Below are 24,353 nucleotides of genomic sequence, written 5' to 3'. Positions count from 1 at the left end.
CTATCTCTCTCTCTCTCTCTCTCTCTCTCTCTCTCTCTCTCTCTCTCTCTCTCTCTCTCTCTCTCTCTCTCTCTCTCTCTCTCTCTCTCTATCTAATGCACGTTCTTCTCTTTCGTACTCAAGCTTTTTAAAAGCTAATTGTTGTTCCACACTTAACTCATTTATCTCTATCTCTGGAACAATCTCACTGTCTTCCATAACAGGCATATCACCAAAAACTTCCTGGATAATAATTGTCTTTATATCTCCTAAGGTTTTATCTGATGTTAAATCAATTTCTCGCTCACCCGCGATTTCAACTAACTCGGCCTTACGTGCTCGCTTAATCTCCACTACACTGAGCGTAGGCCTATCCAGCAAATTCTTATCCATGTTTAGATATGACGCACTTATTATTAATTAATTTTCTAGTGAACAACGTTTCTACTTCTGGTAATTTGTAAAAATAATTTATAAAGCCCCCATTTACAAACAATACTTTTTTAAATATGCATGTCCCGTTTCAGATCCGGGACAGCGCCCCAATTTTCACTCCTGTCACGGGGATCCTATAATACCCGTAACTGAATGAAACACGATTGTCCAAATATCTCTCCTAACTGTATATCTATTAGATATCTCTATAACAGGCAGTTATACCCGCTGGCTCGTCTAGGTATGATCAGAGATAAGATCTTATATCAAGTATATATTATTATAGCACGTTTAGTTCACTAGAAAACACAACAAAAACACAATACACTTTGGAATCTGTATTAACCTACGCTGACAAATGTACTGCCGCAGTAGTTAATTAACAACAACAAATAATAACAACCCAGAACTGATCACTTAATTAGTTAATCTCTAGGTGTCTAGTTTACACAATATGCTAATCACTTCACCGTGACACAACACCCACACGTGTGATAATTTAGAAACGCTAACACACACACGTGTGATAATGGAGAAACGCTTCCAGGGGAACTTAATTAATAAAGGAATTACAACTCTATTCCTAACTGGTTAATTTTTAATTAACCCTAACTACTCATTCAATAACCTTGTAATACAGACTTAATACTGGTACCTATCACAATAAAGACACTAACCTACAGTTTACCTAGGTCCTCTAGGATGACTGGCTAAGCTTTATATATACAGAACAGTGAGCCTACAGTATTACTGCGTCAGATGACCGGCAGCACCATCTAAATAATATTGGTATAATACAGTATTAAAATATTTAAAGTCACATCAATCACATCAAGGTTATACACAGAGCAGAAAATATAATATTTACCAGTCCGGACGGACAGCGATCCCCTGGAGCCTTCCTATGTTTCTCCCTGATATCTCTAAAACCATAGCTATTTATTATAAATTCCCAGACTGGTCCAGAGACAGGACGCGGAACCGAATCTTATGATGTGTATATTTCCACAGTAACCAAGCGGTATTTTTTTCTCAGATGGTCAGACTTAATGACGCCTAGTCGCCAAAATCACGGTTGTAAAAACCGTACTCGCGGACGTATTACGTAACTACTGGCCACCTGGGCTTAAGTGCATATTGGAACTGCACACGGCCCTCTAAAACAATTAATATCGCCACAGGAGAAAACAAAATTAAGAGCATGTTCCGTCACAATATGTTACCAATATGTTCACCAGGGGTGTAGCGTAGTCTGAACTTTGGGAGGTGAGCGGTTTGAATATATGAACCTTGTCGACCCTTGTTTCAAAACAAATTCTGGATAACTACCAGTATATGAATAGCCTAATATTGCATTGTAAACATGTTTTAGCCTCAGTGATGGGTGGGGGTGTTTTATTCAAACCCGCAATCTCCCCAACCTACGTCCATGCTCATTCGACTGTTTTTGAACATCTGTAGTTATAGTTATAACATGCTAGAAAAGAAGGAATTATATTGCTCTATACATTTAAATAAAGAACAAATTAGTATTGCAGAATTGATGCCCTCTCTTTTTGTTATACTGTTTTAGGGCCCAATCTGTTTGAGAAAAAAAAATCATTATCAAAGAATATCACTGCATGATGTTGTACAAGTACATGTACTTTATTATGCTAGCCAAATCAATACATGGTAATTAATTGTTATTGTTAAATTAATATTCTGGTTAATTTTCAGATTAAGGACCATTCAACAAATGCACAATGCAAATGTGGCTATTTTATAGCCAGCCCTCCCCAGTATAACATTTTGTAATTAATACTATCAGGACCCCCCCCCCCCCCCCCCCCCCCCCCCAACCAAGATTACTGAAGGGTCTTCTTGCTCCATTATTTTACTGCCATTGTGACATAATTAAACAAATATTATTTCAGGTTTTAGTGTGTATTTAAAATTTATTTTAGTGATATTAATTATCAGTAACCTTTAAGTAATATTAAATTCTTACATAACAGTCCTTATTTTAAATTATAAATTCTGGTTCGACTACGAGAGCAAAGTTAGTGCTGGTGGAGATAGACGCAGTTTAGTATTTATTTTTTACCCTATTGCGTTTTAGTGTAATATTTCATTTTCCAATTTTTAGAACGCGTCTCCAAGATGATTCCACGTCTTTGCAAACATACACAGTTTCGAATGCTCACAGATGGAACGAGATTTCTTGTCAGGTGTCTTCAAACTAGCGTGACACATTCCCAGAATGTTACCGAAAGTAAACCGTTTGCAATCTCATTGTATATGTTTCCATCATAAACTCTAATCCGTTATAATTTGTACTAACACACGCACGAACGCACACACGAACGCACACACAAACACACGCACGCACACACCAGGGAACCTTTTGTTTAAAAAATCTTGATTAAAAATATTTTTAGTAAATTAAAATTTATTAGAGTAATGTGGACGAGTTGGTCTTCACACCCTTGTTTTGCCTTTGTACACACTAAATAAATTTCGTAAAGGTACCGGTAAAATTTTTAATCACAAGGTATTTTTTCAAACACATTCAAGTGCATTACAGTTGAATGCTTTATTGTGTACGAAGCCAAAACAAGTGTGCGAAACGTGACTGTCGTCGTCCTTAGTTTAATATTTAAAAATTGTGTAGTGAATTGCATAATGTTCCCAGCACATACACACATGCCAGCACATACACACACACAAACACACCTGCAGATTTATTTATTTTTGAAATATTTATTCAAATAAATGAAGTAGATTGGCAAACAGAGTATATAAATGCCTCTCCACAGATATGAATGCAAATTCATTTTAAACACAAGGTATGATAATTAGGCTAGGATTTGTCACTTGGTTGGTGGGTTGTTACCGTATATTGCCCAGTATTAGCCGACTGGGGATAGGCTGACACCTTAGTTTGCCCCTCAATATCTGATACATAAAGGTTGGTATGATGTATAAGCTGACATGGCATTTATGTAGCTGAACCAGATAAAAATATAGATATATCCGATCGAAATAATGTCAGTCTCGTGGATCACTGTTGTCAACAATCAATCGCGGGCATTTGTTTTGGAGAACCAATCCATGTATGAATACTATTTTAATAAAAATTTCAAGTATGCTGAAAAAGAATAAAGGTTTTTAAAAATAATCCCGTAATGTGGGATAATATTGACCTGTTCTTTTATTTCTATCTTCCTCAAATAAATTGATCGCATGGACATTGCTAGATTATATATGTAGTTTCGTTGTATGAAGGTAGTGTAAATATTATTTAGCACCCATGGTACATTGTAGATAATTGTCACGAACACTACCACTTCTGTACAAAGTACAAATCATCAGAACTACATGTAAGTACAGAAAAACATCCGCTAGGATGGTTTATGCACTTCACTTTAAACTGAACCAGTCAAAATAGTTTGCGAATGTTAGCCAAAAATGGCTGGCTGAAATTAGGGTGTTATAAAGCAATTAGATCTACAATTGAAGACAAAATATCAGTGGTCACAAAAATACTTTTTGACTGTTCTGATCATGTGCAAATTTGGTGCCAAATAGCTAGGTCCTACTAGTAAGTGGCTTTAGGTGGAGATTGCTAATTTTATTGTATATTCTTAGATATTTTTTGTTGGTTTAAACAGTGTTTATTAACCATTAAATATGCAATTTTGGGATTGGCCAACAGGCATGAGCCTATATTAAGGTCTCTCCCCACATTTTTCAAATACAAAGACATAAGCCAAGATGACAGATTTAATAAATAGATATTTGTAAATGAAGTGAACAAAAGGAGAGAGAGAGAGAGAGAGAGAGAATGTGTATAAGTGAATGGTTAAGTCATCTCAAAACATTTACTATTTATAATGAAGTCCTGGACAGATTTGAATATGCAGATATTTTCTTGGTTACTAAGGTTCAGATCACCAAATAATAATATGTTACAATTGAAATAAAAATAATCAGACGTGGGTATTACGACAGTAGGACAGTAGCTCAAAAAGTGTTCAGCGTTTTCAATAAGATGCCCACAAGCACAATATGGGTTGTCATTTACATGTCGTGCAAATTATGACCATTTAGAATGGAAATGGGAACTCTACGTGCCCCTATCCACAGAGGTTCAGGCACGCCCACCCCAGACTTAACCTCTGACTTCGCCAGTGACCAATTCCGGGACAGAAGGGGGACCATTTAGATTGCTGATACCCAGACAGAGTCGACTATGTAATATCTGTTGCCTTTTGTCACCTTCATAAAAATAAGATGGTACAGTGGAGTCATGTTTTGTTGACTCTTATGTATTGACCGACCCTTGTTCTCATGTGGTATTTAGAGACTTAAAAAGTTGGTGATACACGGTGACGTATGGTACATGCTAGAATGCTGTATTTGTGTTGTGAGTTATAAACCAGACAGCAATCTGTTCATATGGATGAACCAAAAATAGTCTTTTTAATAACTCAGAAGCAATACAGCACAAAGATGACAGAATGAAATTGTTTTTGTCTTCGATTATGTCTGTTAATTTAGTGGGATTTACTTTTAAGAGCAGAAAGAAATGTTATGCTTGTTGACCAAGAATGATTGCTGGAATGGGTGAAAGTTGTATGATTTTAATTTTAATTTTTTTTTAAGTTGTATGGTATTTAATGCAGTGTTTTCAACTGAAAAAAAATAGAATGGAAGAGAAAGTGTTCATTAAATTAAAAAAATTATTGTATTGTAGATACAGCAGATGGCAGTCAGGCACAGGAAATGCGGAAAGATCTGCCTCCTCCCAATGCGAGACCTCTCTATCTTGATGCTCAGGCCACAACACCACTGGTATTTGTTCCTTAAACCATCTCTCGTAACGAAACACAAAAAATTATTAATTGCTCCCCTAATGCAGGGCTACTAGAAATTTTTTATAAAATCCACTAGCCATTAGATCAGCAATTTTAAAAATGTACTAGCCACGATTAAAAATTCACTAGTCCTACTTTTAAGTTAATACAATTTTACTAATAGTAATAATCAGATATGTTACCAAAAGAACTTAAAAACACTAAGATTGGGGGGTTGGGGTGGAGGTAGGAAAAATGTAGCGGGTTTCCTTTCATGACTACAAGTCAGAATTACCAAATGTTTGACATCCAATAGCCAGTGATAAATTAATCAATGTGCTTCAGTGGTGTCGGTAAACAAAACAGACTTTAACTTCGTGCCATCGGCATTGAGATTTTGATGTTAGCCTGTATTATAAAATTTTGTTTCAGGATCCAAGAGTTCTGGATGCTATGCTTCCATATTTGGTCAGCTTCTATGGCAACCCACACTCTCGGACACACGCTTATGGATGGGAGAGTGAAGCCGCTATGGAGAAAGCGAGGAAGGTAGTACAAGAAGACATCAGATTCAGTTACATGGCGTTAAAAAATGGACAGTTGTACAGATTTATAAGCTGTGACATTTTCTTTTTCTTTTCTTTTTTGCTATCTTCCAGCCAGTGCACCATGATTGGTATTCCAAAGGCTCTAGTATGTGCTATCGTGTCTGTGGGATGGTGCATATAAAAGATCCCTTGCTACTAATGGAAAAATCAACCAACTAGGTCCACTTAACGAGCTACTCTCGGCATACTTATCTTCCAAAACTATATGTAGCTACCTATTTTCCTTTTTGTCGGACTGTTCAAAATTGAGCCTAATTTCCTTCACCAAAACTGTGCACCCTTTCTCTTTGCCTTAATCCTACAGGACATTCCAAATTCCATAGCACCATACCACCCTCCGCCTGGTGCATGCTCCCTTGCACCTGCCAGTGCAGGCGGTTCCCCCCCCCCCCCATAACCCACTCCACCCCTTTGCTGTCCAGGACAGCTTGCTCTGAATGTGCATGTTAAACACTGACCTGACCTTATGGAAAAATGCAGTAGGTTTCCTCTCTAAAACTATATGTCAGAATTAACAAATGTTTGTCATCCAGTAGTCGATGATTAGTAAATCAATGTGCTCTAGTGGTGTTGTTAAACAAAACAAATTTGTTTTTCTTCTTTTTTGATCTCGTTTTTACGAAGTAAAAGGCAAGATATGGTTATTACTTTTTTGGCAGCAGTGGAGGGGACAGCATCAACTTTTGAGCTTACCTCAACATTTTAGTTTGATGTTTAACTTCGTTTCTCACAAACTGTAAGTCCTACATCAATAAAACTTGGTTTATAGTTACATTTTATGAATGTTCGTCTCAATGCATGCTTTTAGCAGGTGTCCATTATGGTCCAAACTATTTGACAACAAACTGTCAAATAATCTGAACTGTTGAAAAATTACTTGCAATGATAGTGATAGAGAGTTTCTCCAGTTTTAAATAATATCACATTCCCAGATCCTGTACTCGCGTATTTAAATCCAGAAGGGACTTGATTGAAATGCCCTTTCTAGAAAAGTGGAAATTAAAAAAGATGCTCATTATAATAAGTTGTACAGATCTTACCTTTACTTTTATTTTTAGATCACCTGACTTAAGGCAACTCAGAATTGTGCAAATAAATGTTTTATTCACCCAACCCTAGTTTTGCATACTAGGAATGGGTCGTAATAGGTTTAGGAAAATAACACAAAACACACATTATAAATAGTGTACATAAATTTTCAATTGTCAGAGGCCTAGACTTTAACTGAGTTTTGACAAAAAAAATTAATTTTTTTTTTTTATATATATATATATATATATATTTTTTTGTTGCATTTTAGGAAGTGGCAGACCTAATACATGCGGATCCACGGGAAATAGTTTTCACAAGCGGAGCTACCGAGTCGAACAACATTGCCGTGAAAGGTGTGGCTCGCTTCTACAAGAGCAAGAAAAATCACATCATCACAACACAGACGGTGAGGTCAAGGTCACAGATCGTAGTTCTTATTATCTGAGGATGAATTGTATCTAAAACGATTGTTCTTTTGACAGGCATTTTTACCTGCCCCTCACCTGATATATCAAATGTGGTATGTGCTGTCCTGTTTGTGTGACAGATATTTCACCAGCCCCATGCCTGGTATATAAAATGTGGTATATGCCATCCCGTTTGTGTGACAGATTGTTTGCAGGCATTTCCACCAGCCCCACGCCTGGTATATCAAATGATGTGGTATGTGCTGTCCTGTTTTTGTGACGGATTGTTTACAGGCATTTTCACCAGCCCCACGCCTGGTATATCAAATGTTATGGTATGTACTGTCCTGGTTTTGTGACGGATTGTTTGCAGGCATTTTCACCAGCCCCACGCCTGATATATAAAATGTTGTAGTATGTGCTGTCCTGTATGTGTGAAAGGATTCGTTGCTTCTGTTCTGCAGGAGCAGCAGGTTTTATCTCTTTCTATATAGATTTTGTGTGAAAACAACCATGTGCTGATGTTTTGTTAGACAATCATTCCTTTCCTTTCCTTTGTTTTCCCACATAGACTCGACAGATTTGATGCGAGAGATTGATATAAAGACACTGACCTAAGTTATTGGATAGCAGTTTGTTTCGCCGGCGGCAACAACATAAGTTTTTGTGTTGAAGTTATACATTAAAATTTGTACAACAGTTTCTAATAAACTATACATAGGTCAGTGAAACTGGGTTTATGGTTACACCTATGGATGTTCATTACAGTGCATCAATTTCTTTTATTTTTTTGTTTTTGTTTAACGACACCACTAGAGCACATTGATTAATTAATCATCGGCTATTGGAAGGAAGGAAAATGTTTTATTTAACAACGCACTCAACACATTTTATTTACGGTTATATGGTTAAGGACCACAGGTGTTGAAGGAGGAAACCCGCTGTCGCCACTTCATAGGCTATTCTTTTCGATTGGCAGCAAGGGATCTTTTATATGCACTATCCCATAGACAGGATAGCACATACGGCCTTTGATGTACCAGTCGTGGTGCACTGGCTGGAGCGAGAAATAGCCCAATGGGCCCACCAACAGGGATCGATCTCGCACCGACCGCGCATCAAGCGAGCGCTTTACCACTGGGCTCGGCTGTTGGATGTCAGACATTTGGTAATTCTGACTCGTAGTCATCCGAGGACACCTGCTACATTTTTTCTAATGCAGCAAGGGATCTTTTATATGCACTTTTCCACAGATAGGGTAGAACATACCACAGCCTTTGATACACCAGTCGTGGTGCATTGGCTGGAACGAGAAATAGCCCAATGGGCCAACCGAATGGGATCAATCTCAGAGTGACCGCACATCAAGCGAGAGCTTTACCACTAGGCTACGTCCAGCCTCCCACGCAGGATTCTTGTTTACCATATAAAAACCCCCCGAAAAAGACACCCTCAGTGATGGTGCATATAAAAGATCTCTTGCTATTAATGAAAACATGTAGTGGGTTTCGTCTACAAGACTACAGTTCAAAATTACCAAATGTTTGACATCCAATAGCTGATGATTAATAAATCAATGTACTCTAGTGGTGGTGTTAAACAAAAACAGTTTGGGTTTCTTGATACACAACTGGTGTGTACTCTCCTGTCTGTGGGATGGTGCATATAAAAGATCCCTTACTGCTAATGGAAAAGAGTTTGGGTTTCTTGATACACAACTGGTGTGTACTCTCCTGTCTGTGGGATGGTGCATATAAAAGATCCCTTACTGCTAATGGAAAAGAGTTTGGGTTTCTTGATACACAACTGGTGTGTACTCTCCTGTCTGTGGGATGGTGCATATAAAAGATCCCTTGCTGCTAATGGAAAAGAGTAGCTCATGGCTGTGGATTTTCTCTCTTATCTGTGTGACCTTTGACACCATATACTGAAGGGGCTGGGACGTAGCCCAGGGGTAAAGCATTCTAGGATCGATCCCCGGCGTTGTACCCATTGGGCTATTTCTCGTTCCAGCCAGTGCTCCACATCTGGTGTAACAAAGGCCGTGGTATGTACTATCCTGTCTGTGGGATGGTGCATATAAAAGATCCCTTGCTGCTAATCGAAAAGAATAGCCCATGTAATGGCGACAGTGGGTTTCTTCTCATTATCTGTGTGGTCCTTAACCACATGTCTGACGCCATATAAACGTAAATAAAATGTGTTGAGTGCATCGTTAAATAAAACATTTCCTTTCCATATACCGAAAATACAATGTGTTGAGTAGGTCATTAAATAAAACATTTCTTTTTTTCTCAAAACAGTTTCATTTATTAACCAGAAAGGGTATGTACCTTAAAAACTAGTGTCAGTGACTTTAACACCCCACCCACCCCCAACAACAACAATAACAATTTTAAATACTGCAGATTGTGTTATTTATGATTTGTTTTTCTTTCAGGAACACAAATGCGTGCTAGATTCATGCCGAGCTTTGGAAGCAGAGGGATTTGAGGTCACCTATTTGCCAGTACAACCAAATGGAATTGTGGACATGCAGGTAAATGTTTTGACATTTATAGGTATCATTTTAAAGATCTTTGTTTATCTTTCCTTTAACCACTTGTTTATTTTCCCCTTTATTTTCATCCGAGGCCATATAACCGTAAATAAAATGTGTTGAGTGCGTCGTTAAATAAACCATTTCCTTCCTTCCTTCCTTTATTTTCAAGTCTTTTAACCTTTATTAGCAAAGTTATTGTTATGAATATGAAGATGTTTATATTTCTTTTTTTAGATTTATACATGGTAAAAACTGAATACAATAATTTGTTAAAATCTGGTGAGTTTAATAGTTGTCTTTTGTATTTTATTTCTGCTATTAACTCACCTTTCCCCCAATATAATGATGATTTTCTTCCAAAATTGCCACTTTAGATAATTTAAGGAACATTTGTTTTATTTATAATCAGTTAAAGGTAGAGATATGATATTAGCCGTTGTGAATTGAAATAAAATTTTGTAGCCCAGTGGTAAAGCACTTGCTCGATGTGCAGTCGGTTTGGGATCGATCCCTGTTGGTGGGCCCATTTAGCTATTTCTCGTTCCAGCCAGTGTGCCACGACTGGTACATCAAAGGCCGTGGTATGTGCTATCCTATCTATGGGATGGTGTATATAAAAGATCCCTTGCTGCTAATCGAAAAGAGTAGCCCATGAAGTGGCGACAGCGGGTTTCCTCCCTCAATATCTATGTGGTCCTTAACCATATGTCTGATGCCATATAACCGTAAATAAAATGTGTTGATTGCATCGTTAAATTAAAAAAAATCCTTCCTTCAATTTTGTAAATATTTCATAATAAATTTCACCATACAACTAAATGGTTAATTTCCTTGTTTTGTACTTTGTAACTTTACTTTTTGGATTACCGTAATAACAACTGAAGTGACTACAATTTTTAACAAAATTTGCCAGATCTTTTACTAATAATATTTTTGTTCTAGCTAAAACATTGTGTATGACCTGTACTTGTAAAACATTATTATTGTTTCTATAGACACTTGAAGAAAGTATTCGACCGGATACCGCTCTTTTGTCTGTGATGACCGTGAATAATGAGATTGGGGTGAAGCAGCCAATTGCTGAAATGGGTATTGTTTTTTAAAACGTCTTACGGGCTGTACAATATTTGATCACATTGGCGGGGGTAGAGGGGATGTAGCACATTTACCTAAAATAGATTTTAATTATGCACCAGTTTGTACCAAAAGATTATAATAAATATAAATTCATACAATTGATTTTCTCCAGTGTGATAATTTTTAGAACAGCCCTAATGATATATACTTACCCCTAAATATTGAGCAATTTATGATATATTTTTAAATTAGAACTGCAATGAGATAGATGTCCATACTTTTTCCATTTATGGTACTGACATTTTGGGCTGTTTTGGCACAGGCATATGTGCATGATCTATTATTGATTGTATTGTTGGAAAGATGATTTGGGAAAAAAGCCTTACGTTGATTAATATTTTGTGGTGGGTATATTTTTCAAGTTCACAGTGTAAAATATTTGCCTGAATGATAACTTCAGTATTTTGTCTGATGTTTAAAAAGAAAATTGTTAAGTTATTTACCCAAATGTCTGTATTTCCTGACAACCAGCTATTTTTCGTTTCAGCCATTGCACCACAATCGGTATATCAAATGTTGTGGTATGTGCTATCCTGTGGGATGGTATATATATATATATAAAAGATCTCTTGATACTAATGGAAAAATGTAGCGAGTTTTCTCTAAGACTATATGTCAAAATTACCAAATATTTGACATCCAGTAGACAATGATTAATAAATCAATGTGCTCTAGTGGTGTTGTTAAACAAAACAAACTTTTAACTTTTCCTGACAACCCAGCAGCATCCTGCCTTGTACACCCATTTAAAGCAGTAAATGATTTAATGTTTGCTTCCTGCATAACGTAATATACACACGATGGTAACTTTTTCAATCTGTTCCTTGCTAAAAAAAACTATGTGTTCTAAAGGTGATGATCAGATTAGTCAGTGGAAAGGTTAGAGAATATAAAATCAAGCTGAGAGTTTAGAAGGATTCCATGCTTCCACATATCCTGGATTTTGGGTTGGAATCATTATACGATTATAAGATAAAATACTGAAATATCTGCACTATATAATTTTTATGATTCTGCTGGAATCCATAAAAAAGAGAGGAAATTTTCTTTTTAAAATTCCAAATTCAATGTCTGACTGGGTAATTAAAATAATGATGAATGATGTATTTTTCAGGCAAGCTCTGTCGATCAAAGAAGGTGTTTTTCCACACTGATGCAGCTCAAGCGGTTGGGAAAATCCCGCTGGATGTGAATGCTATGAACATCGATCTCATGTCCATCAGCGGACACAAGGTGTATGGTCCCAAAGGTAAATATTTCCAGTGGAGAATATCATCTAAATTTCTTGGGGTAGGACATACCCCTAAAATTGGTAAAGCATTCGCCTGATGTGCAGTCTGTCTAGGATCAATCCCCGTCAACGAGCCCATTGGTCTATTTATTGTTCCAGCCAGTGCTCCTTGACTGGTACAGCCCTCTACATTGCGACTGATTTGGTCTTATATGCGACCATTTTTTTCATTTGGCGACTAAAAGATTTCGTACTATCTATATTAAAATACAAGTATGTGCCATCTCGCTCCTAGATGGAAAAGTTAATGTAGATGGCTGCTGGTATAAGAAAGGCCATGGTATGCACTATCGTTTTTGTGGGATAGTGCATATAAAAGATAAAAGATCCCTTGCTGCTAATTGATAAAAAAAAGTGTAGCCCATGGAGCAGCTGCAGCAGGTTTTGTCTCTAATTATCTCTGTGGTCCGTAACCATATGTCTGACGCCATATAACCAACCATACTTAAATGTGTTTGTTTTTGTTTAACAACGCCACTATATCACATTGATTTGTTTATACTTGGCTAATGGATGTCAGACATTTGGTAATTTTGACATATAGTCTTGGAGAGGAAATCCACAGACAGGATAGCATATACCACAGCCTTTGATATACCAGTCGTGGTGCACTGGCGGAAACAAGAATTAACTCAATGGGCCCACCAATGGGAATTGATCCCAAAATATGAATTTTTAATGTTATTATTAGTAAGTATGTTTCAAATTTAATATTAAGGATTGTCTGTTATTTCTTTTACGTTCAAATGGGTATGAACAAAAACCATCATCTGCAAACTTATGTGAGAACGGCTTTGCCGATTCACAGAGTTTGCAGATGATTCTTTTTTTTCATACCCCGATGAATGTAAAAGAAATAACTGACAATACTTAAAAATCAGAAGTGGCTTTACTTAATTTTTACCTAGGTAAATGTTTATTTGTATATGTGTATTCTATTTTTATTTCTAGGTGTGGGGGCGCTGTATGTGCGAAGAAGACCAAGAGTCAGGGTGGAAGCACCACAAAGCGGAGGGGGCCAGGAACGGGGGATGCGCAGTGGCACTGTGCCCACTCCTCTTGTTGTTGGCATGGGAGCGGCCTGCAGAATAGCATCAGAAGAACTAGAGGTATGAACTCATTAAATCCTGTATTTCACGCTCCTGCCAGTGCACCATGACTGGTACATGAAATGCCGTGGTATGTGCTTTCCTGTCTATGGGATGGTGCATATAAAAGATTCATTGCTGCTAATTGAAAAGAGTAGTCCAGGAAATGGCGACAGCAGGTTTCCTCCATCAATATAAATAAAATTTGTTGAGTGCCTCGTTAAATAAACCATTTCCTTCGTTAAATCCTGGGTTCAGAGGTTGCTGGGGTAACATTAATTACCATTCTTTTCATTTGACTTACAAAAAAACATTAAAAACACAGAGCTGAAGTTTTGATATACTAACATGAATGTAAGGATTTTCAGAAAGTCTGCCGGAAGTATGTAGTCTGCCTTTTTAAATCGTAGGGGAGAGACGTAGCTCAGTGGTACAGCACTCGCTCGATGCACGGTTGGTCTGGGATCGATCCCCATCGGTGGGCCCATTGGGCTGTTTCTCTTCACAGCTAGTGCATCACAACTGGTATATCAAAGGCCATGGTATGTGCTATCCTGTCTGTGGGATGGTGCATATAAAAGATCCCTTGCTGCTAATCGGAAAGAGTAGCCCATGAAGTGACGACAGCGGGTTTCCTCTCTCAGTATCTGTGTGGTCCTTAACCATATGTCTGACGCCATATAACCGTAATTAAAATGTCTTGAGTGCATTGTTAAATAAAACATTTTCTTTCTTTCTTTCTTTTTAAATCGTAAGTTAAATGTAATTGCCAATGTAAAAACTGATGCTGTGACTTAATACCCTGTTTAGTAATGTTCTTTGTTGATTTCTGTTCCTGTCCCCTTTCACAGTGTCCAGTGATGTCCTGTGTATACTGACTTTTTCTAAACCTCTCCCATCACAGGCATCTATTTATCGATTATGTAAAAATTAATTTAGGTAACCCATTTCCTTGTTGCCTAACCTATCATATCCATGTAAATAATGTCCTAAATTTAATGCACAAACAAAAAACAGTTACACAAATTAGATTTGTATGAATGATGTATGAACAAAAATATTTTTTTCATAATTTTTAAAAACCTATAGTCCGTCCATCATTCTATAAAAAATTTGTTTTGTAAATAATTTCAGTTTGGATTGATGTAAGAAGAAAAGTAAAAGTGTTTTGAAAATAACAAAAAACTGCTATTTTTGTGTGCAGTTTACAAATTCATAAAAATATAAATTGTAAATTCCATAGCATGAAAAAAGGCATTCCCCATGGGACACTACCTGTATAGTGAAGTTCTTTCTGTTGATTTCTGTTACTGGAGCCTACAGCAATATTATTGTACACATTGGGGCAATATTTAATTTTATTTTGTTGCTGATAGGTACATGGCCTCGGTGGTGTCGTGGTTAGGCCATCGGTCTACAGGCTGGTAGGTACTGGGTTTGGATCCCAGTCGAGGCATGGGATTTTTAATCCAGATACCGACTCCAAACCCTGAGCGAGTGCTCCGCAAGGCTCAATGGGTAGGTGTAAACCACTTGCACCAACCAGTGATCCATAACTGGTTCATCAAAGGCCATGGTTTGTGCTATCCTGCCTGTGTGAAGCGCAAATAAAAGATCCCTTGCTGCTAATCGGAAAGAGTAGCCCATGTAGTGACAGCGGGTTTCTTCTCAAAATCTGTGTGGTCCGTAACCATATGTCCAACGCCATATAACCGTAAATAAAATGTGTTGAGTGCGTCGTTAAATAAAACATTTCTTTCTTTCTTTCCCTTCCAACTAACTCCCTAATGTGATCAATTATCCTACAGCTCTTAAGACGTTTTTTAAAAAACAATACCCATTTCAGCGATTGGCTGCTTGACCCCAATCTCCTAGTGACAAGCTTGCAGGGCTAGTTCTGGGTCAGCAGAAAAGTTCACCAAATATTTATTAAACTTCCAAATTTTGTAGATACCCAGTTTTTATTTTTTTTAACAAAATATCATTTTTTACATGAGATTATTTCGCAATATTAAAATAAAATTCGCCAGTTGTTTTTAAAATTCGCAACTGGCGTATTTGGCGAGTGGCAGAGCTAGCCTTGAGCTTGGGTTTGGTCTGTGGCTGGTCATAATACAGTAAATAATGTTGTTTTTCAGTTCAACACAAACGAAATTAGTAATAGTTATCACAGAGCTCAAATTTTACCATGGCAAGGGCAGCAAATGTTGTAATTTCCCTCCTTACATGCCGTTGATCCCCAAAAATTAGTCATTGTTGACAGCAAGAAATACGCTTTTGGGTTCCTACTTTGTTTGCCATCATGTCCTTTTCATACATCATATGTTGTATATGTAGCCTATTCTTCAGGGGTGTGAATTCTCCTCGGATCAGCTGTTTTCCTGTCATGGAACATTGCGTTTCCTCATATTTTAATCATCCTTTCCTCCAAAATGTGTCGGATGGCACAGATTTTAACCTAGGTTTTCAAGGATTTCCGGGACCCCTCTAGATTTCCTCATTTTTTACAGTTCACCAACTCCCACCCCTGATTCTTAATTGAGAAAAATAATTTTTAAAATTTGCAAAAGAATTCAGTGTCACGAAGCAGTTTGCAGAAAATCTCCAGTGCTCTGATTTTTGCTATTAAACTAAAGGCAACACTTGTTATATTCCCCAAAATGTAAATTCAGTCCCGGTTATCACTTCCACAAAATTTGATTTGATTAAATTACAAGTAAGTAGAATGGATGTACTTGATGTTTTGTGTCTTTATTTGCAGTATGATGGTGAAAGAATAAGGAAACTCTCTGAGAGACTCATTAGTAAGATAACAGCAGCTTGTCCACAGGTTATCCAAAACGGAGATCCGGAAAATACTTATGCAGGTCAATACTTTTAATTTCCATGTATTTATTGAATTCACTGACAACTGTTTGTACTAATTGTTCTTTGAAGCACATAAAAACAAAAAACCCTTGATTTAATACTTTAGAATTGTTATCGATCTCTGAAAAGTTACTGACAAATCACATATAATACTATTAGGTAATTATGCTGTGATACTAAATAAAATCTTCATTAATAAAACACCACAACTGGTATATCAAAGGCCGTGGTATGTACTACCCTGTCTGTGGGATGGTGCATATGAAAAATCGTCATAGCTCATGAAGTGGCGACAGCGGGTTTCCTCTCATTATCTGTGTGGTCCTTAACCATATGTTTGACGCCATATAACTGTAAATAAAATGTTTTGAGTGCGTCGTTAAATAAAACATTTGTTTCTTTCTTTCATTAATAAAACAAAATAATAAAAACAAAATTCTTGAACAAAATGGATCTAATATGGTATTTATAAAAAGAAAGAAGGCAAGTGGAGGGTACATAAGCATCAGTTGTAACCCCCTCCCAATTACTGGCCTCTCTTGCTGATGCAGCAGTTAAGGTATTGGGTTAAAGAGACAGATAGGCACAGGGCTAGTTTTGGATCAGCAGAAAATTTTGCCAAATTATATATTAAACTTCGAAATTTTATAGATACCCAGTTATTTTGTAGTAAAATATCAATTCGCTATTGGTGAATTTGGCAAGTGCCAAATCTAGCTCTGAGACAGACTTACGTTTCATGTGCCAGTTGTGGCGCACTAGTTGGGATGACAAAAACCCCAATCTGATTCCACTGAAGACGATCGATCTTGTGACCCATCACAACACAGGTGAGAACTCTACCATTGGACTACATCCAGTCCTGAAGTACATTGGTGTAAAGCCTTTATAATGAAGTGTGTACATGGCCAAGTCAGCATGCTCAAGTCATAACTGGATATATTACAAGCATGAAAACAAATTAAAAAACAAAGCCACTGGAAATCCATATAATATTGGGTTTATAGTGCACCTCTGATTCACCCTGTTCATTCTTAGTCAATCGTTTCTAATGAAGAATTCAAAACATTTTGTTTTTATTTCAGGCTGTGTAAATCTTTCATTCGCATATGTGGAGGGCGAGAGTTTGCTGATGGCACTCAAGGATGTTGCTTTATCTTCTGGAAGGTATTTTATGATTTATTTATCAGACCTCATGCTTATAAAGTGTACACTCAAGTCTACCACCAAATTAAGTCCCATGGATGACTATAAGACTCCCATCATATGTGGTCATGTGGGATAGAAAAAGTACACCCGAGGTGGTAGAAATTTTCACCACCGAGGGTGTACTTTTTCTATCCCACATGAACTCATATGATGGAGTCTTTTTCTCTCATTTATTCGATAAATAAACCATTATTTTACAAGAACAGACAAAGATGGCTGAACAAGTAACTTTTTTTATTTGACCATTTTATCATAAATAAACTACACTATCGTATTTGCCGGGTCTCTTTCATGTGTTAAATAAAATTTAACACTACAAATTAATAGGACAGCTTTTATAATGAAGGTTTTAATAACAAAATATTAATTTAAAACTGTGTCTAATAACCTCATGTCACCATCTCACACTAATATGACATCATATATTACCAACGACGTCATGTCAAACGAATGCGCGTGATATTCCATGTAGGATAGAAATTTCTTACATGGCTTTCTTCCATGGGGTAGCTCTGTCCTATATACATGAGGATGAGAGAAAATTTAGTCACATGTCGATAAAACTAATACACGCAGTGTTTTAATGAACATATACACCATTTATATCAGTACTACAACTCGCCCGTAAAAGTAAATCAGAAACAATGGGGAGTTATGCTGCTATTTTTTTTCCTTCTTCATCTGTCCTCAAACAAATGCATATTCCCCTATGGATAGTAGTCTTGAACATCCCAACAACCAATGGGATGACCTAAAAATCTTCGACTGTATACCTTCCTGTTCTGGTCACAACTTGTAACTTCCTCCTTTTTCCTTCGCTTGTGTGGTTCGGATGTCTTTCCTTTTTGCTCTGTTTTAATATGAGCCATCTGTCCTTTTCTCTTGTGGAGAGTACGTTGCTAGTTTCAGATGTATCGAGAAGCATCTCTGACTATACACAAAAAATAGTCTTCCTAATTTTATTCAGACCCCACTCATGATTCAAGCACTATAATGGCAGTGTCTGCGCTTAACTTTTTTTTTAGTTGCCATCCGGGCAAGTGGTGATCTATTTTCACTTGCCCGAATAATATTTTTAAAAACCACAACAATATTGCAACAGATTATAAGAGAAAACATTTATTTTGAACTATACACGTGATGGGTCACGAACTATGCACGTGTTACAAGTTAGAACACGAGCTACGCACGTGTTAGGACACGAGCTAAAGTTAGAACACGAGCTACGCACGTGTTAGGACACGAGCTACACACGTGTTAGGTTTGCGAAATCGCTTAGCGTTTCATATAAAATTAGATAATAGGATTATATAATTCCTGATTATATAATTTCCAACAAAAAACGATGCTTGCGTTCACCAAACGTTGAGCACTGGTATAACCGACCCCTTCCTCCCCCACCCCATCTCAATGAAATAATAATAATTAAAAAAAACCCTAAAATATAATGTTCAGTGGATACGATCTATGACATGTACACATAACCAGGGCTGAATCTTGTCGACATGAATTTGTGCCCAATTTTACATGCCACTTAATTTACCTTACACCTATTCTTATATTGGGCATATGTTTATATGTAAAAGCAGACCTACACTTTTTCATGGTGCAAAGTAGGCTGCATAGCTGTACTTTTATTTATTTATTTATTAATTATTGATTTAAAAATTATTATTTTTTAAATCGGTCACCAGGCTGTGGTCACCTTACTGTGGGTTTTCAGTCGCCAGGGGCGATCGGGCGACCGTTAAGTTCGAACCCTGTAATGGCTGGTACATTGATGCTTGTTCAAATTAATTACAGAAATTATTTTTAAAATCTAGTCTTTTCCATTCCAGTTTGTTTTTCGGAGGTTTTTGTTAATTCAACCAAAGTATTTTGATGTTTGAGTTCACGGGTATGCAAATTCCTTCCAAACAAGTAATATGTAAATAGACCAGTATTTGGGATACAACTAAACCACTGTATCATTTAGACCAGTATTTGGGATAGCCCGGTTCACAGTATTTCACAATATAACTAAATGCCTACTTCTCTTTTGTTTTTTTTAGTGTGTGTACAGCACTACTAAATGCATTCTTTTTTCTAGATTTCTAGTGCCTGTCCAGTAAAATTAGTCACATACGTTCTTCATTCTTTTTAGTGCCCCCGTTGGTGGGCCCATTGAACTATTTCTCTTTCCAGCCAGTGCACCATGACTGGTATAGCAAAGGCTGTGGTTGTGCTATCCTGTCTGTGGGATGATGCCTATAAAAGATCCCTTGCTGCTAATCGAAAAGAGTAGTGCAAGAAGTGACAGTGGGTTTCCTCTCAATATCTGTGTGGTCGTTAACCATATGTCTGACACTATATAACCGTAAATAAACTGTGTTGAATGCGTAGGTAAATAACACATTTCCTCCCTTCTTTCTAGTGCCTGTACATCAGCATCGTTGGAGCCATCCTATGTGCTGAGAGCGATCGGAGCTGACGAGGATCTTGCCCATTCATCTATCAGGTACAGAAACGTATACATAGCTTAGACGTGATTTACCACACTTGGTAAAACTCTTTAAAGAAATGTTTTTGTTGATTTCATTGCAACTTATTTTCGTGCTTATATCTAATTAAGGTTCAAGCACACTGTCCTAGGCACATACCTCAGCTATTTGGGCTGTCTGTCTAGAACAGTGGTATAGTTGTTAGTTGTTAGTGAGAGAGAAGAGGGTGTAGTGACCCATTGAGTCATTAAAACTCGCTCTGGGTGGGAGCCGGCACCGGGCTGCGAACCCAGTACCTACCAGCCTTATGTCCGATGGTTTAACCACGACACCACCGAGGTTGGTATGTTTTTATTTGACATCCTTGATTGATCATGAGGCATTCATGGATAGTCTTTTAATGTATGGTAGAGGTGTTCCGAATAAACTGTTTATAGTCAGTCAGAATGTTTTGGCATCTCCAATATGCAAGTATATATTCAGAATACTTCTGCCAATTGACAAGTTAGCTTTGGGATGTGCTAATTGACTCGGTAACTAGTTTAACTTGCTCATATACCACTAGGGTTTTGAACATGTCCGTCCTGAGTCCGACCTCCGATATGATCGGAGGCTCGACTCGGCACAAGGATGCTAATTGACTCGGTAACTAGTTTAACTTGCTCATATACCACTAGGGTTTCGAACACGCCTGTCCCGAGTCCGGCCTCCGATATGATCGGAGGCTCGACTAGGCACAAGAATGCTAATTGACTCGGTAACTAGTTTAACTTGCTCATATACCACTAGGGTTTCGAACACGCCTGTCCCGATAACTTGCTCATATACCACTAGGGTTTCGAACACGCCTGTCCCGAGTCCGGCCTCCGATATGATCGGAGGCTCGACTCGGCACAAGAATGCTAATTGACATGTTAGCGACATATTGAAAAAGGGCTAAATGTTCCGATTGTCAGGTACAAAGTCTTACAATGTGGTATAAATTAACTTTGAAGGTAAGCAAGTATATGTAAGCTATCGGTAGTGAACCAGCCAAATGGTGATAAATCTGCAATTTGAAATTACATTTCGGAGACTTAATAATGAAACATGTTTTGTCAAGTTCAGTTTTAATTTATATTTGTTGATTTTGCGAATGATGACTTAAAACACTGGGATGTCCGATATAACATGGTTCTTGGGTTGAATGAGTTAAAGTTGTTTGTTGTATTTGTGTGTGTTTTACAGGTTTGGAATTGGTCGTTTCACCACCGAACAGGAGATTGACTACACTGCTGACAAATGTATCAAACATGTTACCAGACTCCGGGAAATGAGGTAGTCTGTGTACTCTCTCTCTCTGTCTCTGTTGGTCTTCGTCTCTCTCTCTCTCTCTCTCTGTCTCTCTCTCTGTCTCTGTTGGTCATCGTCTCTGTCTCTTTCTGTCTGTGTCGGTCTCTCTCTCTGTCGTTCTTCGTTTGTCTGTCTCTCTCTTTCATTCTCTGTCTCTCTCTTTCATTCTCTTGTCTCTCTCTTTCATTCTCTTGTCCCTCTCTTTCATTCTCTGTCTGTCTTTCTCTCTTTCATTCTCTCTCTTGGTCTCACTCTGTCTTTCTCTCTTTCACTCTCCTCTCTCTGTGTATCTCTCTGTATTTCCCTCCATCTCTCTCTCTCTCTCTCTCTCTCACTCTGTCCGTCTTTCTCTGTCTTGGCGGGATGTAGCCCAGTAGTAAAGTGCCTGCCAGATTGAGCTCTGTTGGGACATTGGGCTATTTCTCGTTACAGCAAGTGCACCACGATTGGTATATCAAAGGCTGTTGTATGTGCTATCCTGTCTGTGAGATAGTGCATATAAAAGATCCCTTGCTACTAATAGAAAAATGTAGGGGGTTTCCTCTCTAAGCCTCCAAATTATCAAATGTTTAACATCCAGTAGCCGATGATTAATAAATGAATGTGCTCTAGTGGTGTAGTTAAACAAAACAAATTTTAACTTTAATTCTCACTGTCTCTCTCTTCCCCCATTGTTAAGTGTTGGTTAGACACCAAAATAGCTGAAGTTGAAAAGGTGCTGAAGGGCATAACATTCCTGAAATTAATCCAGCCATAGTGTAATCATTGTGATGTACAATCATAAACAAAACATGTTAAACACCAGATAGCTTTATTTTACAAATAGGTGGTGGGATCTAGCTCAGGCGGTAGTGTGCTCACCAACCAACTTGGACACATTCTCCGACTGGGCTTTTCCCTCATCCCAAGCAGTGCCCCACAACTGATCTATTAAAAGTATGTGGTATGTGTTATTCTGCCTGTTGGAAAGAGTATATGAAATGTCCCTTGCTGTTAATGGAAAAATGTAGCAGGTTCCTTCTGAAGACTAGGTATCAGAATGACCAAACGTTTGACATCTAGTTGCTGAGGTGGGGGGGATTAGCTCAGTTGGTCGAGTGCTCACTTAAGGTGCTTACATCGCAGGATCAAACCTCCTTGATGGATCCATTAAACTGACTGGGTTTTTTCTCATTGCAACCAGTGCACCATAACCATGGTATGTGCTATCCTGTCTGTGGAGAAAGTGCATATAAAAGATCCCTTGCTACGTTAGGGTAAAATGTAACAGGCTTTTTGTAATGAATGTGTGTCACAATTACCAAATGTTTGACATCCAATAGCCGATTTGGTGTCGTTACACAAAACAAACAAATCTAGTTGCCGATGATTAATTTATCAACGTGCTCTAGTGGTATTGTTAAATAAAACAGACTAACTTTAAAACAAAATGCACACATTCCTTTCTTTTCTTTTCCAGTCCACTGTGGGAGATGTACCAGGATGGAGTTGATATCAAGTCAATCAAGTGGTCACAGCACTAACTAGAGAATCCACAGAATAACAACTACAATTGTCTTCCTTCCATCTCGACACATCCACTCAAACAGAACTTTCCGGGTGAATTTAGAGAAAAACACGAACAGTGCCACTCAAGCTTTTCTGCCCGACAGCATGCTAAATAGGAGAGGGTCTTGCAAGTTAGTAAACTTCGTGCCTGATCCTTTTCTTCTTTGTGCAATGAAATACGTTTTCATTCAATCAATTAAAAAATGCAAAAAACTAAGCTTCAAATGTTAATTTGCACCAAAAAATATTGGGAAAGAAAAATAAATGAAAGATTCAAGTTTTCGACACTTTTTTTTTAATTATTGAACCAGTTGAATATTATTTTTGTGTCGTCATTTGAAAAATAAAATAAAAAATGACCCAAACCCATTAGCTATAGATTTATCCAAGTACATTTGGGAGTAACAATTATACGGTGCACATTGCAATCTCAAAACTGCTGTTGGGGGAACTTTGAAAATCTTGTAAAACTTTGGTGGAAATTTGTGGGGTGGGGATATATGCATCTCAGAAATATTATAGTGGAGATTTGTTGGGTGCGGTTTCAAAATGTTACTAATACCTAAGAATACACCATTTCAAGCACACACAACAAAGTCCTAGCTTACAACACCAACCCTCTTTTGATCATATCCAGTATCTGCCATGGATATTTATGCAATTTATTGAGAAAAAACCCACTTTCTTTGAACAAAGGGTTTAGAAAAATAACACAATTCTTAGTTTTGTAAATATATTGGACACACGAGATTATATTACCGGGTACTATTATTATTTATATATTGTTATTAAAATGTGAACACGCACAAAAATAAACTGATATTCGAAAGACATGAACATTTTAGTAACCTGAATGTTGTAGAATTGTGGTATCCAGATAATGTGCAACATCCTCCAACACGTTTGACAGATAGGTCAATACTAGGCTTTAAGACTTAAACATGTTTTTATTGCACGTGTGACAATATTAGTTTATAGCACATTTTGTGTTGAATTATGAAACAGTTTTGTGTATGTGGACTGAGGTTGTTAAAAAAAGAAAGAGGCATACTTAATATCAAGATCTGATTGCTCCACTATGTGTTTTGGTTGACATTTTTGAGATTGAATTTTGATGTATGCCTTATTAAATATATTGTCCACTTTGTAGATTCGCTAATGCTATATAAGCTGGTCTGTAGTGAATAGTGAATTTTAGAAAAAGTATTTAATGCATGTATACAAGTAAATTTTCAGATTCTTTTTTTTTTAAATTCTACATTGTACTGCATTTAAATGCATGAAACATGTTAAGAAACTTTTGTCCAGTATTTGTTTGAAAAAGAAATTTACCTTTAAAATAAATATCTTGTGAAGTATTGAGTTGTTTTTGCTTTATTCAGTAAGACAAAATAAGTCTGTAAATGACAGCATATGACATTTATTCAGTAAAAAACCAGGTTTGCGCCAGGAATACCGACATCAGACCGTCACGGAAACCAACCGACGTGATGGTAGGAAAACGTACAAAAGGGTTAATAAGTAAACTAAATAACTCTTCAAAAAAGAACGCAAGGTTA

At 37.3% G+C, this 24,353-nt stretch overlaps 1 protein-coding gene across 1 annotated transcript; it reads left to right on the top strand.

Annotated features, from left to right (window-relative positions):
• Positions 1-2,471: 2,471 nt before the first annotated feature.
• LOC121388361 (cysteine desulfurase, mitochondrial-like) lies at positions 2,472-24,152 on the top strand. The gene is made up of 13 exons (XM_041519659.1): positions 2,472-2,668; positions 5,153-5,250; positions 5,685-5,801; positions 7,161-7,298; positions 9,740-9,838; positions 10,837-10,930; positions 12,093-12,227; positions 13,221-13,378; positions 16,119-16,224; positions 17,311-17,392; positions 19,848-19,931; positions 21,142-21,231; positions 22,706-24,152. Exons 1-13 carry the CDS (start codon positions 2,557-2,559, stop codon positions 22,767-22,769), a joined length of 1,377 nt encoding a protein of 458 aa, XP_041375593.1. The 5' UTR covers positions 2,472-2,556; the 3' UTR covers positions 22,770-24,152.
• Positions 24,153-24,353: the final 201 nt, after the last annotated feature.

This window comes from Gigantopelta aegis, chromosome 14, assembly GCF_016097555.1.
Source record: "Gigantopelta aegis isolate Gae_Host chromosome 14, Gae_host_genome, whole genome shotgun sequence".
Taxonomy (NCBI): Eukaryota; Metazoa; Mollusca; class Gastropoda; order Neomphalida; family Peltospiridae; genus Gigantopelta; species Gigantopelta aegis.
Note: the sequence above shows the minus strand (reverse complement) of the source record. Positions and strands in the feature narration are given on the sequence as shown.